At 41.9% G+C, this 21,270-nt stretch overlaps 1 protein-coding gene across 1 annotated transcript in view; it reads left to right on the plus strand.

Annotated features, from left to right (window-relative positions):
• LOC126191492 (eIF-2-alpha kinase activator GCN1) overlaps positions 1 to 21,270 on the plus strand; it is a 271,290-nt gene that overhangs the window by 28,495 nt on the left and 221,525 nt on the right. Inside the window, exons 3-5 of the mRNA XM_049932385.1 lie at positions 2,450 to 2,645; positions 10,310 to 10,652; positions 16,353 to 16,605. Of these exons, the coding sequence (XP_049788342.1) occupies positions 2,450 to 2,645; positions 10,310 to 10,652; positions 16,353 to 16,605 (792 nt within the window). The remainder of the gene's footprint in view (positions 1 to 2,449; positions 2,646 to 10,309; positions 10,653 to 16,352; positions 16,606 to 21,270) is intronic.

Consider the following 21,270-nt stretch of genomic DNA (forward strand, 5'->3'; position numbering starts at 1 on the left):
TTCATTATTGTCCAAAAAATCAGTAAAAGTCCAGTCTTGTCACAGGTACCAATAATGTAACTGTGGGCTCTATTGTGACAACAGGGTGGTATGTAGTTTCCCCATATCCAACTAGGTAAATACCGGACTGGTACCAAAGTCCTGCCTCAGATACATGCTACATAAACATATAGAAAACTTTCTCACACTTGAGCACGTATTTTACTTTAGAAGTAAACAGATGGGGTTCACAAATTCCATCCATGGGGAGGATGATGGTGTTGACAAGGGCACCCAGTCACCAGCTTGTACTAACACTGCAAAAACCCATGTAACAGTGTTGATCCCATAGAGACATGGGGAAAGATGAGGGAAGAAGACAGTTGCATAATCACCTCAGTCATCACCTCTTTTATAATGGGACTTGGATTTGTTAGATGCCCACTTCACATTCGTTCTAGTTCCCTTAATAGTAACCACAGTTATTCAGATTATTTCATATTGCTTTTTACATCCAGGGATTATCGTCTTAGACAGTGTTACGGTGAACTATTCTCATGTGGTAGATTTGGGTTTGTATAATTGAGAGATTGTGTCATGTCAAGTACGAGAGGCATTCAATAGGTAATGGGACATATTTTTTTCTTGGCCAGTTTCAGTTGAAAAAATAAGGAATTTGTTGTGACGTATTGTGGAACATTTCTGCTTCAGCCCCTATAGTTTCATGAAGTTCCAATAGGTGGAAATCTCTATGCAGCCTTCAAAATGACATCTGTAACAGAGGTGTGTTCCAAGCCGAGAGCTGTCATTGAGCATTTCAGATATTCATAGGCACTTGCAGAATGTCTACAGAGACCTGGAAGTGAACAAAAGCATAGTGAGCTGTTGAGTGCGACATCTGTCGTCATCGCAACAGGGTCGTGCAGACGTGTCCGATCTTCCGCGTTCCAGCCGGCCACACATAGATGTGACTCCTGTGATGTTGTAACATGCTGACACTCTCATTAGAGTTGACTGATGTATCACAGTCAAACACCTTGCTGCACAACTGGATGTGTCTGTTGGTACTGCTGACACATTCGTCCACCAGTGGGGGTACTCAGAGGTGTGTTCCCACTGGGTTCCTTGCCTCCTAACAGAAGACCATAAAGAGCAGTCAAGGACTGTCTTGCAGCATTGCTTGCACACTATGAGGCTGGTCGTGACAGTTTTTTGTTGGATGTTGTTACAAGTGGTGAAATATAGGTTCATGACTTTGAACCAGAAATAAAATGGCAGCACATGAAGTGGTGCCCTCATGGTGCAACAATCGACTTGGAAGTGTATTGTGCTACCCTCAGGAAATCGAAGAAATGACTTTAGAAAGTTTATCGCCACAAAAAATGCAAACAAACTTCTCCTTTTCTATGACAGTGCAAGGCCTCATACAAGTTTACACATGCCAGAGGAGCTTACAAAACTTCATTTGACTGTTCTTCCTCGTCCATCCTATAGTGCTGATCCTGCACCTTCAGATTTCCGTCTGTTTAGCCCAATAAGGATGCATGCCATGGGAAGCAGTACGTTGATGATTTGGAAGTTATTGATGCAGCAAGATGTTGGCTCTGATGTTGACCTGTAGAGTAATGCCAAGTAGGCATACAGGCTCTCCCAGTAAGGTGGCATAAAGCCATTGCATTGAACAAAGATTATGTGGAAAACTAGAGTTTTGTTGCCAAAAGAATGGGTGTATTGGAATCCTGAATAAAACCGATTTGTTTCCAGGGAAACGTGTTGCATGTCTTATTGACCACACATCGTATTAATTTTTTTGCCCTCATTGAGCTAAGGGGACTATTTCTGCTTGACAGTTGTAAGATGAAAGGTCAGTTATATTTATAACAGTAGTAGCATCAATATTGAACCCAGCATAACATCATTAGTAACATCTAAACGCAGAAAATTCATCTTGAAAACTGCTCAGGCTAGCTAACTTAAATAATTGGTGCTCCTTTGCCGAAACTAGGAGTAGAAAGGCTGACACTGTTTACTGAGCATCTTATTAACTGACTGACTTTATGTGTGTATGAACAGTTTTCCACCAAAGGAAGATATTCCACTATTCTTTGGCTTAAATATTGATTATTTCAGTTCTGAGGATAAAGGACTGATAGAAAATTATCTCTTTATCATCTATGACATGTTCATGATGGCAGGATCTTCCCCATCTACAGTCTGTAGAGTTGTAAAGAAAGAATTTATAATTTATAGATCATTAATTGACTATAATTCTAATGGTACTGCCAGCTGAGAATGAATATTGAATTGTTTTTGTTAATATTTTTTGTGGTTACTCTTGCAGAATGCTTTACTACTGTATTATGCAGTACTAAATTTTAAGATGAGAAACTGTTTTCTTGCTTACAGCACATTTGCGTTAAGTATTTTAGTGTTCTTTAGTGATATTCACATACTACATGAACTTTTACAGGTATTACGGAAAATATTGTACGAGGCATTTGCAAAGTTCTACAGTTAACTTTACCGAGATACAGGGACAGCACATCACAAGCGTATGTCAAACAGTTAATTGCAGAACTAACCGTAAAGCATACAGACTGGACTGTAAAGCATTTGACTGCGACCCTCAGTGATGTAGCCAACTTTTATAAAACTCTGTCACCAACGTAAGTTAATTTTTGTTTCATTATCATAATTTTAAGATTAGCTGAGTAAGGCAGTCTTACTGCTATATAATGACACCTCGCTAACTCAGTAATACAATTTATGTTTTCTGTAATTGTTTATGTAACTGTGCAATTGTCTAGTAAAAAAGAGATCACCTTAGTACAGTGGACTGTCATATTTTATACTTTCCATCTTTACAAATTGTGTACATGAATGTGAAGCAAATTCCCTATTTTGTATTAAAGAATGTTTAAGGAAAATTCGCAGAATCGATTTCTACACATCGTGTTATTTGATATCTCAGGTTTTCTCATCATGCTTGGTTGGTGGTGTGCTTATAGATGTTGTGCTGAGTTGTTGTTTCCATTTAATGCTCAATCTTTTGACAACCGACTCAGCAATGTTTGTCAGGTGCTCGAAGTTTTGCTGTTATGTATACTCGCTGCCAAGACTCCAACCATCTGTGAACTGTTGTTGATCTCATCAAAGGGCATAGTGGGTGTTGGAAATCAAACTCGGTGATAAATAGTGGTGCAAGACTAACAGCAGTCACATTCAGGTTGGAGTTCAAGCAGTTAATAAGCATAACAGCAAAACTTGCAGCATCTGAAAAAGATGGCTGGGTTGGTCGTCAAAATGTTGTGCATAAAATGGAAACAAGAACTCAATGGAACACACAGATGCACACCATTATTGGTTTATTATTTCATAAGAGAAGTAGCTTAAGATGTATTTTTGTATTTTGTCTATTGCTGTTAAACAAAGGATAAATTGGATATCTTTCTACAGATGAATGTAGATTATTCATAACATTCCATTATTTTGGCATACTACATGAAAGAAATGCCAAAAATATTAACTTTTCAGCTTATCTTCGTATATAAAAAATACGCTTGTGTATGTTCGTGCTCACAGAACTTGGAAAGTAGGTATATAAAACGGGAAAGTTGTTAGCAAAAATCTTATGTTTGTCTAAATTCTTAAATGTCTAAAGTTCACTGCCAATTACTTTGAAATCTTGACATGACGCTGCATGTGAGAATACACATGCGTTTACATACCTATTCTTTTAATGTACAGTGTGAATCACTTAAAACTTGCACCACAAATATTTCGGTAATGGAAGACGCTATTGTGTGTGGCATTCACAAATTAGAATGGTTGACAGCATCCCAAATTTGCAACCCATACATAGTGCTATCAGTTTCGAATGTGTTTTTATTTGCAAAAGGTGCAAACATTTCAATGGAACAATGCCTGTTGGCAGTACCACAATAACAGTAGAGACATGATGTCTGACATAGGAGTTATAAATATAAAAAAACTGGTATATTTTGCTTATTTTCACTCCATTATGTCATATGGTATCATATTTTGGGGTAACTCCACAAACAGAGAAAAAATGTTTAGAGTATAGAAGCGAATAATAAGAGTAATGAGTAGTGTAAATCTAAGAACATCATGTCGAAACCTATTCAGAGAACTGGGCATATTAACCACAGCTTCTCAGTATATTTAGTCCTTAATGGAGTTTGTTGTAAATAATACATCTCTTTTTCCAACTAACTGCTTAGTACACAGTATCAATACTAGGAATAAGAACAATATATATAAAGATTTAAAATCACTTACTCTTCCTCAGAAAGGGTCCAGTATTCAGCAACGCATATTTTCAATAACTTACCAGCAATCATTAAGAGTTTAGTTTCAGACAAGGCACAATTTAAACATAATTTAAAAGAGTTTTTGGTGGCCAACTCTTTCTATTTCAACCATGAGTTATCTCAACAAGTGCAGTAGACCATTTTAATGAAAATTTATTATACTTTAATTTTTGACAATACTTGATTGTAACAGCCAAGTAACTACCTACTGTGTGAGTGATGGATGTATGTAAAGCAGATGTAAGTCTTAAGTCTGTAAATAGTGGAAGTTTAATTTTAAATCTTGTACATAATCTGACTGTTCTTAACAGAGGATCACTGAAATGAATAATTTACTTTAATTTTTGACAATACTTAGTTGTAATAGCCAAGAAAATAGCAAATGTCTGAATGATGGATTTAATAATAGCAGATGTAAGTATTAAACCTGTAAATATTAGAAGTTCAAATTTAATTCATGTACATAATTTTACTGTTTATTGACTGAGGATCATTAAAATTAATTAAACTCAAGTTTTTCTAATTACATTTTTGTAATGTGTTTATCTGACATGTTCCACACCCAGGAGGATTCCCTCTTTATGGGTCTATGGAATGAATAATTAATCTAATCTGATCTAATCAGAGAATGTCAGCGGTGTCTCTCGCAAGAGTGTAGTACAAGTATTTTGTGGGATATCATAGTTTGAACATTGTAAACACTGACAGTTGTCTGTTCAATGTGGTGGCACAAACAAATGCGAATTAGACATGGGTATGTGCAGCCAGGGGTGTCATGTTGTTAAATGGGACAGAGCCTAGGACAAATGAAAGGCAAACAAAGATGAATACAATACCTCTGTGGGATCTGACATGTAAAGAACAAGTGTACTTTCAAAGCCTGTGTTCAGAAAGACGACCACCATTAGTGTTAACACATACAAGCTTGCAGTCTGCCATACAATGATTGCTGCACATGTTCTAGCATTTCAGCAGAAGTTGCGGCACAAGCAGCAGTAATACATTTCATATCATCTTGTGTCATTGATGTGTTCATGTAGACAGTGTCTTTCAGCTTCCACCATAAAAAAGAATCCAATAACTTCAGATGTGGGGCACGGGCTGGCCAAGGTACAGGTCCTCTTTGTCCAATCCATTGATTTGGAAACAATCCTTGAAGATACTTGGCCATGATTTGTGTTCTGTCCACAAACAATGTGCCTGTGAGGTGACTGGTGCACTATTCCACACCACATGCTTAAACTCTATGGACAGTAACATTCCAGCTGATGAAGCCACTGGGAATTGTCAACAGACCAGTGGTGCATGTTACTGAGATTTATTTGACCATGATTAGTAAATTTTGCTTCATCCGTAAACAAGATACATGAAATGTCCAGAGTATCATGTCTTAATGCCTGTGTACAGAAGTTCACACGATTTGCAACATCAGTTCCATGCAGCACTTGATGTTGAGAGATGTGATAGGGATGGAACTTACGATGCTGGAGAAGGCATAATACATTGGCTGACTCATACCACTTTCTCATGTAATTGCACAGGAACTACTTTGTAGATCTACTGCTACAGCAGCCGGAACATTAATTTCATCATCGTCTCTAGTCACACGTTTTGTCCTGTTGCGTATTTTAGATGTTACACTACTACTTACATGCAGTTGTTTGAAGAGGTTCACAATAATTGTCACGATGTCTGTCGTCTACTAGGATATCTTTTCGATGTAAATCGTACACAAACAAAAAGAATTCTTCCTACATTCACCGTAACTATGAGCGTGTCCACTTTTTCTGCATTGCGAAATACCATCTTCCAAGCATATCCTAATGTGTACACAATCACACAATAACTGACAGGACCATTGCAGTTTACACGCAACACAATGTAAACAAACATTATGTTGTTACCTAGCATCTAAGCATTAGGATGGAACAAAGAGCTGTTGGTGTTTACGACATTCATAATATGACAACTTGTAAACTACTAGCACTGGCTTTTACCCTACTTTTAGGATTTTACTGCTAATAGACAGTGTCTCTTTTAAAAATATGTAACTGTTATAAATAACTGCACTTTCATAAACATCTCAAAATCTGTGTACTGGCTGCAAATACAAGCCCTTGCTTACAATTCAGTTCTGTGAAAACCGCACATCTATAGTGCCTTCCATGTCCAAAACATTTGTGGTGAAAGTATTAAGTGATCCAAACTATAATATACACTCCTGGAAATTGAAATAAGAACACCGTGAATTCATTGTCCCAGGAAGGGGAAACTTTATTGACACATTCCTGGGGTCAGATACATCACATGATCACACTGACAGAACCACAGGCACATAGACACAGGCAACAGAGCATGCACAATGTCGGCACTAGTACAGTGTATATCCACCTTTCGCAGCAATGCAGGCTGCTATTCTCTCATGGAGACGATCGTAGAGATGCTGGATGTAGTCCTGTGGAACGGCTTGCCATGCCATTTCCACCTGGCGCCTCAGTTGGACCAGCATTCGTGCTGGACGTGCAGACCGCGTGAGACGACGCTTCATCCAGTCCCAAACATGCTCAATGGGGGGACAGATCCGGAGATCTTGCTGGCCAGGGTAGTTGACTTACACCTTCTAGAGCACCTTGGGTGGCACGGGATACATGCGGACGTGCATTGTCCTGTTGGAACAGCAAGTTCCCTTGCCGGTCTAGGAATGGTAGAACGATGGGTTCGATGACGGTTTGGATGTACTGTGCACTATTCAGTGTCCCCTCGACGATCACCAGTGGTGTACGGCCAGTGTAGGAGATCGCTCCCCACACCATGATGCCGGGTGTTGGCCCTGTGTGCCTCGGTCGTATGCAGTCCTGATTGTGGCGCTCACCTGCACGGCGCCAAACACGCATACGACCATCATTGGCACCAAGGCAGAAGCGACTCTCATCGCTGAAGACGACACGTCTCCATTCGTCCCTCCATTCACGCCTGTCGCGACACCACTGGAGGCGGACTGCACGATGTTGGGGCGTGAGCGGAAGACGGCCTAACAGTGTGCGGGACCGTAGCCCAGCTTCATGGAGACGGTTGCGAATGGTCCTCGCCGATACCCCAGGAGCAACAGTGTCCCTAATTTGCTGGGAAGTGGCGGTGCGGTCCCCTACAGCACTGCGTAGGATCCTACGGTCTTGGCGTGCATCCGTGCGTCGCTCGGTCCGGTCCCAGGTCGACGGGCACGTGCACCTTCCGCCGACCACTGGCGACAACATCGATGTACTGTGGAGACCTCACGCCCCACGTGTTGAGCAATTCGGCGGTACGTCCACCCGGCCTCCCGCATGCCCACTATACGCCCTCGCTCAAAGTCCGTCAACTGCACATACGGATCACGTCCACGCTGTCGCGGCATGCTACCAGTGTTAAAGACTGCGATGGAGCTCCGTATGCCACGGCAAACTGGCTGACACTGACGGCGGCGGTGCACAAATGCTGCGCAGCTAGCGCCATTCGACGGCCAACACCGCGGTTCCTGGTGTGTCCGCTGTGCCGTGCGTGTGATCATTGCTTGTACAGCCCTCTCGCAGTGTCCGGAGCAAGTATGGTGGGTCTGACACACCGGTGTCAATGTGTTCTTTTTTCCATTTCCAGGAGTGTATAAATAAATATGAAATATATGAAGGAAATGATTTAATACAAATTTTAAATGTTCACAGGGACATACACTATATATTTTTTAAACAACAGTGTTCTGTTAAAATAAACAGCAATTAAGAAAATGATCTGTTGTAAAAATGTATGGTTTCATTTCCTTTGTCAATTCTATCTATGACAGCAGGTCATTTAAACAATCTGACAGATTGTTTCTCCCATATATATTTTTTCTCAGTGTATGTGTTTTAAACATGAATTGTATACACAGTAATGTGTCGTTTTATTTTCTTCATCGCATACAGTATTCCCAGAAAACAGGAAAGTTGTATATTTCTGCCTCATTGGCTTATGATTAGATTACTATTACAGAATCTGAGTTTTCAATAACAATTAAAAAAAAAAAAAAAGACTGAAGGCCAAAGGGGGAGAAATGGAGGGGTGGAGATGGGCAGAGAGTGGGAGGGAAGAGATGGACAGAGAAGGGGGAGGAGAACATGGGCAGAGAGGGTGGGAGGAGGAGGAGGAGATTGACAAGGGGGGGGGGGGGGGGGAGATGTACAGAGACAGGGAGAGAAGGAGATTAAGATGTATATCCAATTCTTGTACATATTAGAAAGTGTGCTTTCTCATTTCTTGCTTTTCCATCTAACCAGACTGAGGCACAGAAATGTGCAGCTGGGTACACCTAATTGTTTATACATTCTTCAAGCCATTTAATGTGAAAGGTTTGAATAAATGTTGCATAGAAACTCAGGTTTGATTGTAGACAAAAATGTGTAATGGCGTAGCAGTGGCCTTTGTCACACTTCAAGGAAAGTGCCAGTGCAGTTGTGCAACCTGTGTGATAATGTAGGAATTGTAAGTAGGGAGGGACACATGTCTTCCCATAGCTGCTTGTAAATTTATATTTGTCAATTTTTATTTCTAGTAATGATGACATTCATTAGAAATAATATATTTTACATTGTGGCATTCAATACCATGCGTAGACACACAGACTTTTCTTCTGTGGAAGATATTGTGTGACAGTGCACTGCTGATGTTGCTTTGTAGTAAATTCTTCACAGTAAGGGAAACAGTGATTGGCAAAGTAGTACCAAGTGCTGTGAGATTAAATGTGTTGAAAATTAATAAATGGATGAGCTAGAGTGACCAGTGATATGAGAATTTTGGCACTGCATAACACAGAGCTTCAAGTGACAAGGCAATGTAAACTTCACTGCTCAAGCTTTGCAACTTTTACACATCCTTCATACTTGTTATATTTCTCCTAATGATAAATATTTTCGTGATCATATGCCTTGCCTGATGCAGAGACAATTCAACATTAAATCAGCTGTGAGAAATACTGTGAAGGAATTCATTCATTTTAGGTTGTGCACTGATGCAAAATTGGGATCTGTCCAGTCTCCTTTTGTCAAGAGAACTGTGTACGCTCTGGTTAATAAAATTTATTTTCTGAGTAGTTGCTACTATTTAATTTTTGCTTCTCAAAGCAAACATGTTATTTGTCAGCGATGGCTAAAAATATAATTGTGGCCTCGCAGGCTTCTCTCTGTTCTGGATTCCATAGGTTATTGGCAGTTACAATGCATTTGTACCATAGCCTAATGAATGCTTTGCAGTTACTTGCTGCTTATTCCTCTTCTTTGTATTTCTTCATCCGTGTTTGTCAGATCTGCACTTATGTGGTCTTTATAAATTCTCGTAATACGTATGTTGGAAAAGAATTACCCCATTACTTAGACTCTCATATATACAATGTGTATCTGAGCTTGTTTGTACAGTGTTATTCTTCTTGGACTATCTTGTTTCATTATCAACAATATTAGGAAAAGGACAGATTACTGCTCATTGTAAAGATGACCCAATGATTTGCAGACAGGCACAATTAAAACATTCACAGCTCTGACTGGAATGCCTTCCAGTTGCCGGTGGTAGCAGTCGTGTGCGTGAGGTGTGCTTGTTTTGTGTGTGTGTGTGTGTGTTTGTGTGTGTGTGTGTGTGTGTGTGTGTGTGTATTTTCTTTTGTGTGTGTATTTTCTTTTCTGAAGAAGGCTCTGGTTGATAGCTATGATTTGTAACAGTCTTTTCATTGTGCCTATCCAACTCAAAGGGTCATCTTTACTGTACTTAGCAATCTATACTTTTTCTAGTATTGTTGTTTCATTATCTTAGTATTTAATACCACTGTATGCATAGTAAAGGTGGGTTGTTATTTGTTTATAGATTCCATTTTTGCATGATTTCTAAGAAATGTGACTTCCTGCTGAGGTGGCCTTATCATAATGTTGTTAATTTTGTTATTGCTTTCTGTTTGTTTTATCTCTGTGATGGAAAGCTTGATATTTCTTGATTTACAGTGCCAGTACATCCCAGACAGGTTTATTCGCTTTGGGATGGTCTTGTTTATTGGTGCAGAATGGATTTAAGAACTGTTCAGATAATACAAAAGCAGAGTTTAGACGCCTGATTGAAGTACAAGCAATGCTTCTAAATATAGTTGTAGCTGCAAGGCGTCCTAAGAAGAGTCATAAGGCTTATCACCTCCTTTCAACAACTTGGAAATCTGTTAAGGAATGCGAAGAACTGTATGTAAATGCAATTACAAATTTGGATCCTGGAGCTCATGTCCTAGTTCTTGGATCCTGCCTTATACAGTACTTGACATGTATGAAGAAAACAGATTTATTTAATAAATTTAAGGTAAGATTGCTATTCTGTCTAAATTGTAATTCATATGTTACATTATATTTTTGTTCCTGGTAACTTACCCCCTGTGGGTCCGGGGGTTAGAATTGGCCCAAGGTATTCTTGCCTGTTGTAAGAGGTGACTAAAAGGAGTCTCTCACATTTTGGCCTTTATGTGATGGTCCCCTGTCAGGTCTGACCTCCATCTTTCAAAATTTTCCCAAAGAGTGAGCCGATTGGGGAAGGGCGCCTTACATGGTGCATTATGTCCGTCATGCATTGGATCTTTAGCCCCCCTGTTTCGTCGTCACATTGCAGTCATTCTCCATCTCTTGGGCAAAGACACCTTCCTGGGTGTGTTTTCCACCATGCCGTATGTAGTGTCGCTTTCTGCCCCTATGATGACCGAGGACTTCTTTGCACCTCATATCCAGCATGGTAGCCAGTCCGTTGTGGTGGGGCTGCCATGTACCCTGTTGGTTGTGGCCCCCTGACAACACAGGGATCACTCTTCTGATGCCTGCGCTGTTAACTTCCCACATATGTCATGGAGTAGATGCCCATCTCCCTAGGGTGTCGGTCTCGCTGGCCACACCGTGGGAGGAACGCCAGGCTAAAAATGGCAGTGAAGCTTATTCACCCCGGTACCTTGTACGTAAGAGAGTTGATGGGGAATCTTTCTGTTATAACTTCAAGTTGAACAAATATATTTCAAGGAAGACGCAATATATGAAAGTCACAGATCAAGTAAACAGAGTAAGACGTGTGTACACTTTTACAGTCAAATCATAACTGAGTCCGAGTCTAGCGGCCACTGGCTGGCTGGCCGCTTAAGTGGCGCTGCTGCTGCATGGCTGGCAGACAGCGCCGCATGTAGAGGACGTGCGTAATTGCGCGGCGGCACTTTGAAAGATCGGCGAGTCGCAACACTTTTCCCCTCTTTGAAGTTTTTGCACAGGTCTTGATGGAGGTGGCCTGTAGATTGCTAATGTCCGTAGGTGTTGTTTGACTGGCCGTTAAGTCTCGGGGAGGAGGCTTTCCGTACGGACAGAAGTGTCCCCGATGATAACAGGTCAAGATGACAGGAGACGTGGGGGTCGAATATGCTGGGGCCCCGTGCACCAATCTGCCCGTTTCGGCAAGTCCGGTTGTTATAACAGGAGCTGTGGGCGATGTGTCGGCGTCCGTAGGAGAAGGAGGCGAGTAGAGTTGCTCCGACAGATGATGATCATCTGGTTCCTGCATGGCACGTCTCCTGGTGGTGTCAGTCTTGTGCTGACACCGATAGGACGGTGAGAGGACGGCGTTGTGAGTAATGAGAGATTCCAGTATCCTGAGTGTCAGGTAGAGCCGAAGGTGGTGTAGCGGCATCTGGAACAGGTGTTGCCAGCACACGAGGCCGAAGCTGGTCCGCATGACGCACTGCAACACCCGTGTCCATCTGGATTTCATACAGGCGTTGGCCACGGTGTCGTAAGATGCGGCCAGGACTCCATTTTGGCCGTCTGCCATATCCACGTCCCCTTACAAGGTCGTCGGCAGTGAACTGGCCAAGCGAAGGCACCCGCGGCCGTGAGGTGGAAGGCCGCAGAAGATGAAGTAGTGTGCGGGGCTGTCGGCCATGTAAGAGCTCAGCCGGGCTGTGGTCGCCCATGGGGGTGAAACGGTAAGAAGCCAGAAACAGGAAACCTAGTTCCTGGCAATGTGGACCCCTGCCCTCCATGGCTATAAGGGATACTACAGGAACCATAGTGACTAATCTAGTGTCAGGTGGTGTTTGCGTATATGTCCTAAACTCAGTCTGTAGTGAAACTGTGCCCCTTCAAACCCCTCTTGAAGCTGTGGCTGTCAGAATAAGGACTACACAGGAAATAACTGTCTGCAATGTATATCTTCTTCTAGATGGTGCAGTATCCCTGAATGTATTAACTGCATTTATTGGTCAACTCCCCAAACCTTTCCTACTTTCGGGAGATTTTAACACCCGTAACCCCTTGGGCGGAGGCACCGTGCTTACTGGCCGAGGCAGAGATGTTGAAACTTCACTGTCTCAGTTCGACCTCTACATCTTAAATACTGGGGCCGTCAAACATTTCATTGTGGCTCATGGTAGTTACTTGGCCATTGATTTATTAATTTGCAGCCCAGGACTTCTCCCATCTATCCACTGGGGAGCACATGATGACGTGTGTGGTAGTGACCACTTTGCCATCTTCCTGTCATGCCCCGACATCAGGCCCATGGATGCCTGCCCATATGGGCTTTAAACAAGGCAGACTGGAAAAGCTGTCACCGTTGAATCTCCCCCACACAGGAACATCGACGTGATGGTTGGGCAGGTGACTACCACTGTCGTTTCTGTGGCAAAAAACACAATCCCTTGCTCTTTAGCTTGCTCCCCCCCCCCCCCCCTCCCCCCGCCCCCTCCCCCGGCGAAAGACAGTCCCTTGGTGGTCACCGGGAGTCGCTGAAGCAGTTAAGGAGCACCGACAAGCTCTACAGCCACATAAGCCCCACCTTTCCCGGAGCATTTCATAACCTTTAAAAGGCTCCGTGCCTGCGTTTGACAACATCAAATGACAGAAGCAGGAGTGTTAGGAGAGAGATGTCTCGAACATTGGGTACCATATGTCACCTTCCCAAGCCTGGGCAAAGATCAAACGTGTTTTTGGGTACCAGACCCCAACAGGTGTTCCTGGTGTTAACATAAATAGCATGTTATCTACTGACGCAAACGCGATTGCTGAGCACTTTGCTGACCACTATGCTCAAGCCTGTGGGCCGGAGAATTAACCCACAGCTTTTCACACTCTCAAACGGTGGCTGGAAGGGAAAGTCCTGAAAGTCCTCTTGTTCACTACACACCACAGTGAATCCTATAACACCCCATTTACGGAGTGGGAGCTGCTCAGTGCTCTTGCACATTGCCCCGACACAGCTCTTGGGCCATATCGGATCCACAGTCAGATGATTAAACATCTCTCGTCTGACTACAAATGACATCTCCTTGTCATCTTCAACCGGATCTGGTGCGATGGCATCTTTCAGATTTGTATCCAAAATTTCCTGTTGCTTCGTACTTTCCGTGTCCAAGTTGGTGCCTCCCATAGTTCTTCCCATATCCAGGAGAATGGGATCCCGCAGGGCTCTGTATTGAGTGTCTCTCTATTTTTACTGGCCATTAATGGTCTAGCAGCAGCTGTAGGGCCGTCCGTCTCACCTTCTCTGTATGCAGATGATTTCAGCATTTCATACTGCTCCGCCAGTACTGGTGTTGCTGAGCAGCACCTACAGGAAGCCATCCACAAGGCACAAGCATGGGCTCTAGCCCACAGCTTCCAATTTTCAGCCACGAAGTCGTGTGTTATGAACTTCTGCTGGCATCTTACCGTTCATCTGGAACCAGAACTTTACCTTAATGACAATCCACTGACTGTAGTGGAAACACATCGATTCTCAAGACTGGTTTTCCACACCCGATTGACTTGACTTCCTCACCTTTGTCAGCTTAAGCGGAAATGCTGGCAGCATCTCAATGCCCTCCGCTGCCTGAGCAACACCAGTTGGGTTGCAGATTACTCTATGCTGCCGCAGCTCTACAGAGCCCTTGTTCAATCCCGCCTTGGCTATGGGAGTCTGGTTTATGGTTCAGCGGTGCCCTCAGCATTGTCTTTACTCGACTCATTGCACCACTGTGGTGTTAGCCTAGCGACAGGAGCTTTTAGGATGTGTCCGGCGACCAGCATCCTTGTGGAGGCTGGAGTCCCTCCATTGCAGGTTATGTGTGCACAACTGCTGGCCAGTTATGTTGCACACATTTGTAGTACTCCTGCACATCCGAATCATTGTCTCCTTTTTGCACCCATGGCAGTTCATCTACTGCATCGGCGGCCCAGGTCAGGGCTTCCAATTGCAGTTCGTGTCCGATCCCTTCTTTCCGAACTGGAGTCCTTGCCTTTACCACCTACACTTGAGGTCCATTCACATGTACCTCCATGGCATGCATCTAGGTCGTGCCTTCGCCTGGACCTTTCACATGACCTAAGGACTCAGTTAACCCCGTGGCTCTCCGCTGCCACTTCCTCTCGATTCTTGACGTGGACTGAGGCACGAAGTGGTTTACACTGGCGGTTCGATGGCTGATGATCACATCAGCTTTGCGTATGTCCATGCAGGACATATTGAACGGCATTCATTGCCCGATTGCTGCAGTTTGTTTTCACTGCTGAGCTGGTGGTTATATATCATGCTCTTGAGCACATCCGTTCATGCCCTGGGGAGTCGTTTCTTCTGTGTACTGACTCTTTGAGCAGCTTACCAGCTATCAACCAGTGCTACCCTCATCATCCTTTGGTAGTGACCATCCAGGAGTCCATCTATGCCCTGGAACTGTCCAGTCATTCAGTGGTGTTTGTCTGGACTCCAGGTCATGTCATAATCCCAGGCAACGAACTTGCAGACAGGCTGGCCAAACAGGCTTTGTGGAAACCGCTTATGGAGATTGGCTTCTCTGCAACTGACCTGTGTTCAGTACTACGCTGCAAGATTTTGCCACTTCGGTAGACGAAATGGCATAACCTCAGCACGCACAACAAACTGCATGCCATTAAGGAGACTATGAATGTGTGGAAGACCTCCACGCGGGCCTCTAGCAGGGACTCTGTGGTTATCTGTCGGCTCCACATTGGCCACACGTGGGTGACACACAGCTACCTCCTGTGCCATGATGACCCACCTCAATGTCAGTGCGGCGCCCGGCTGACAGTGGCCCATATCTTGGTGAGCTGTCCTTCTTTGGCTGCCCTGTGATGGACTCTTCAGTTACTGTACTCGTTGCCATTAATTTTAGCTGACAATACCTCACTGACTAATTTAGTTTTAAGTTTTATATGTGACGGTGGGTTGTATCATTCTATGTAAGTTTTCGCCCATGTCCTTTGTCCCTTTGTGTTCTCCACTCTCTCTTGTGGCTCTCTTGTTTTTACCCCTTCTACCTGTTTCTTGCTTCTCTCTGTGGTTTTCTTTTCCTGTTTTGTCGGTAGTAGTGTTGGTTGTCCTTCTGTCATTCTTCTGCTTCTTCCTTTCTGCCGTTATTGTGCTGTACGTCTCCTTTTTTTACTTCTTTTCCTTGTGTAGTTATTTCACTGGGAACAAGGGACCGGTGATCACGCAGTTTGGTCCCATCCCCTCCATCTTTTAAACCAACCAACCAACCTGGTAACTTATTGCCTAAACATTTCACAGTGTCATTGGTGACCTGTTCTCTGAAGTTGTTTTATGTAATTAGGGATAGTTTCATACTTTAGAATAGAGAATACAGATTAAATGCCTGTTCTCTGAAGTTGTTTTATGTAATTAGGGATAGTTTCATACTTAAGAATAGAGAATACAGATTAAATGCCTAACTTACATTGTAAACATATCTTGGCTTGAAAGACCATATCTGCTCAGTTAAAATAAAATTTGTGGTAATGTAAAATGAAAAGTGGATGTTGTTATTACTCTCTATTTTTCATTAACACATTCTTCAAATAAGTAAGGCACAATTCTAACGTTCTTGCAGCTGACAAAGCATTGAGTTTCTTTAATAATTCCCTGCTTTGTGTTTTATATCCATGTGGCATTACAGTAGCATATCATAATTGTAATGGATTACAAACATAACTTTGGAATAAGTGTAAATTGACTTTACTGTATCATCAACTTATGTTGCAGGCACACTTGTTAGACATTTTTATTAAAGTAGCTATTAGCTGCAAAACAAAACCATCACTATTTCTGATTGAGGAATCACGACCATTACTCAAACATGTTAATCATGAAGAGTTTAAACAAACTTTGCTTCCTGCTATGCAGAAAGCAATGCTGAGAAATCCAGAAGTAATTTTAGAATGTATTGGATATGTTTTGGTGGGTCTTTCCATTGACCTGAGTCAGTATGCAAAAGACATTGGAAAAAACCTAGCAGGTATAACATTTTTAAACATTATTACTTATTAGTAGTTTATATTACTTTGCATTGAAATGTATCAGATTTATGTAATGTAAGATCTCTGTTTTGTATGGAATGTTGTCTGTCTAAATAAAATTATCGTAGTTATGTGACAGACCAAGCTATGTGACATGCCGAGAAGAGCTGTACTACCACAAACAAGTTTGTAACTCAGTGGGAGAATTTTGATTATCAGAAAACATTTGTCGTATATGCCACCTGGTATTAAGTCTCTTCAGTGTTACCTAAACTAACCACAACAGACTTTCTATGCAGTAGACCCTATGTAGCAGACTATGATAAAGTGAAGTAAGCATATTCTCACTCTAGACCAAGGATCAGGGCAGAGGGATGTTGTAAAAAATTGAAGTTCACTGAATGTGGCCACATAATATTGAAGCCATTGCTTTTTGGTTAATTTCTTTTTAATAAACAGAGTGTATATAATAAAATGAAACTCCAGTCACAATTGAATACACATGATGCTTTGTGTGTACACTTCGTATGCAACTCTGAGTAGAGTGGGAGGATGAAGAAAATGTTGCCCCAGCATGCAGTTTACTATGCTGCCAACAGTGAATTATCCCAGCATAAAAAAATGTTGATATAAACATGTCTTGATAAAATTCAAATGACATTCTTACTAAAATTTACACTGTGTGTAAAAAATTAAGCAAAATAATCAAACCAGAGTGTGTCTATGTAACGAGGTGTGACAGTTTTAGTCATCAAAATTTCCGGAAATCACCTAATTTGGCATTGTATGAGGGAATAGCATGTATGATAGTTTGGAAAGGATTATCCATTCTCCCATCCCTAATACTTTCCTCATTTGTAGTTGACAATGGAAAACTATTCCTTTTGCCCAGCGTTATAAACATTCACTGTTGTTGCAGTGTCATTTCTCCTTTGCAAGCATTGTTCATTCACTTAGAGAACTTTGATTTCCCTTATCCATCACTACTACTACTACTACTACTACTGCTGCTGCTCTATTATTATTATTATTTATTATTATTATTATTATTCTGTGTTGTTTTTGGTTTGTGAGCTACTATGATAAGTTTCAGTACATACAGATGCAGATGAAAGGAAGTGATTGTAAACAAAGGTGTATTATGTTCTGCTTTGAAATGTCCAGACAATGTGTACAAAAGTTAGGGACATTGAAACCAGTAATAAAAAAGGAAGTTTTGTCTCCAAGAAAAGAAATCAGTTTAAGTAAAACATATTACTGACTTAGATGATTTTCAGAAAAGTGTTGTTTGTCCCACTGGTTTAGAATTCTGCGATCTAGAGGTATGTTGTGTTAGTGTCATAGATAATGTCAGTTAACATTTAGAAAGGGAGAAAATTCCTGAGTGGAATACTATAAAAGAAAAAAAATACAATGACTTTGGGCTATTATATGAAACCAAAGAGTGGACGAACTGAAATCCCAAAACAGTTCCAATACCATAATGAGCTGGACTGCATAGCAGCAAAAATGTACAATGAGGCATTGACCCCCTCTCCATATCACTACCAGTACAACACAATTTAAAAGATATGGACATGTTATATTTGCTTAGACTAACATTGTATTATGGACAAGTAACTTTTGGGATTGTTATTAAAGCATCAGTAGCAGATAACACAATCAACAGGTTGCAACTGTGTGCAGTGAAAGACTCAGGCTTCTCAAGATTGGAAATAAGAGATGTGGGAGTACTGTATTGAAAGATCATAGTGTGAATTGAAGTTACTTCAAATGTATTAACAGGAGTAATAAGTCTTACACTAGCTCTCAGGAGCAGAAGCAGAGAATAAATAATTGAAACAGTGTGAAAGTGTCTGACCACCTGCCGCCTTCAATTAAAGCAGAAAAACCATGTGAGAAACAGTAGGAGTTCTACAGCTTGCCAATCCTGCAAAGTGAAACATCATTTGTGAAGAATTCAGAACAATTTTCAAAATCAGGAGGAACGGAGATATTGTTTTTATGCCAGTGAGAAAGATATTCCTACTATGGCATTGGACACTGGGATTTATGAACAGAAGATAAATTATCTGTTATGTGACCCAGTCTTTAAGGAACTGTGGGTGACTCTAGTGACCAGGACACTTGGAATGACACCAGCTTCACCCAAAGAGTCTAGAGTGTGAATTTTGCCACATCTAAGCAGCTTATTCAAAGCTCCCATTCATTAGAAAATTTATAGAGGGTCCAAATTCTGCGGGTAATTGAGTTTCCAAAACTAATTGTTAATGGTATTGTTTTTTACCCATGTCTTCTGCAAAATATTCAGCAGGCAAACTGTGGAACCTGATAAGGACACAGATAGTGACATGATGCAGTGGTTATTTCCATAGAAGTCTTCAAAGTCACCACACTTTTGTAATCCAAATCCCCCAAGTACAGATTTTGATATATAAACAATGATTTTATTACATGGCCTGTTGGGGAGATATATTTCCATAAGTTTCACTAACACTTCAACAGCACACACACAAAAATTCAATTTACAGTGGAAGTAGAGCATGATGTGCACTGTCATTCCTGGGAAATTAAGTCTGCATGACAGCGGAAGACACTGAAAGCCACAAAGTCTTCACACAGTCTGCGCATATGTACCACTATCGACATTCTCAGTTTTACCACTATTTGACCAAGTAGTAGTGTGTCATTAATATGGTAGTCACGAGGATACATCAGATTAGTGACACAGTAAGGATGGAACAAGGACTGGAACACACATGGACAACATTTCAAGCAAATGAATATGGGTATACACAATAAATCAAGCATTGTTACCCCAGAGTAGACTGGGAGTTGGTTAGAATGTGATTACGTGTCTGTTAATGGCATGATTTAATGAACAGATAAAATATCATAGTGAATGTGCATCAAAGCAATCAGCTACAGTGGCTACAAGTTATAGACCTTCTGTGCTCAACTAATGGCACAATCAACTAAGGAACTTATGAGCCACCCGGCGATTGTGGTATAGTCTACAAAGTAGTATCAGGTGGGTTGTAGACAAGTCCCTAGTGATACAGTCAGCTAGAGCAACAGAATAATTCTGAGTCTGCTGAGAACTTAAAAGACTGTAAATGATACACAAGTGTAAATCGAGTGGTGTAACAACGTGCGTAATGGTAGCAGATTTGCACCTTTGTGGTTTCTGGCAATAACAGACAGCCGTGTACATGGGGCAAGTCTAGTATAGCCCAATTAAAATTACTTGATAGTTGACACTTCACATGTTGGAACTGGTTTCCTCTAATCAGAGTGCTCAACGTCACACCCTAACCATTCGCCGTTGCCAAACTAGCACAACAGTTGGTCAGTTCACTTCCAAAAAAGGACATGTTTCATACACCACACTAACCAAATAGTACTGGACACTTCCGCACAAAACATGATTCAGCATCACATATACATAACCGAATTTTTTCTGTCTTAGGATGCTCGAAAACGTTAGCTTTAATCTCTGTGGCCAAAACAATCGTGATTTTACTTCTGCCACAGATTGTTGACTGCCGTTTTCTTGATTCGTTGCATATCATGAGGTTGTGGTTAGGTTAGGACATTAGTCTAACTAAATTCAAGACTATGAAACATGTTGTCCACTGCAGTTCAGTCATTGGTCACAAAATTGGCTGTCGACAGAGCAGCTCACATTTCCGACATACCTTGTGGCGGCTACTTCCAACTTTGCTCAGCGTTACACATTAACAGCATTTGTGAAGTGTTGCACTGTGTTGTACGAAGTGCATTCAAGTTCTAAGGCCTCCGATTTTTTTTTCTAATTAACTACTCACCCGAAATCGATGAAACAGGCGTTACTTCTCGACATAATCACCCTGCAGACATACACATTTTTCACAGTGCTGACGCCATGATTCCATGGCAGCGGCGAAGGCTTCTTTAGGAGTCTGTTTTGACCACTGGAAAATTGCTGAGGCAATAGCAGAACGGCTGGTGAATGTGCGGCCACGGAGAGTGTCTTTCATTGTTGGAAAAAGCCAAACGTCACTAGGAGCCAGGTCAGGTGAGTAGGGAGCATGAGGAATCACTTCAAAGTTGTTATCACGAAGAAACTGTTGCGTAACGTTAGCTCGATGTGCGGGTGCGTTGTCTTGGTGAAACAGCACACGCGCAGCCCTTCCCGGACGTTTTTGTTGCAGTGCAGGAAGGAATTTGTTCTTCAAAACATTTTCGTAGGATGCACCTGTTACCGTAGTGCTCTTTGGAACGCAATGGGTAAGGATTACGCCCTCGCTGTCCCAGAACATGGACACCATCATTTTTTCAGCACTGGTGGTTACCCGAAATTTTTTTGGTGGCGGTGAATCTGTGTGCTTCTATTGAGCTGACTGGTGCTTTGTTTCTGGATTGAAAAATGGCATCCACGTCTCATCCATTGTTACAACCGACGAAAAGAAAGCCCCATTCATGCTGTCGTTGCATGTCAACATTGCTTGGCAACATGCCACACGGGCAGCCATGTGGTCGTCCATCAGCATTCATGGCACCCACCTGGATGACACTTTTCACATTTTCAGGTCGTCATGCAGGATTGTGTGCACAGAACCCACAGAAATGCCAACTCTGGAGGCGATCTGTTCAACAGTCATTCGGCGATCCCCCAAAACAGT

The sequence above is a fragment of the Schistocerca cancellata genome, chromosome 1 (genome assembly GCF_023864275.1).
Source record: "Schistocerca cancellata isolate TAMUIC-IGC-003103 chromosome 1, iqSchCanc2.1, whole genome shotgun sequence".
Lineage (NCBI taxonomy): Eukaryota > Metazoa > Arthropoda > Insecta > Orthoptera > Acrididae > Schistocerca > Schistocerca cancellata.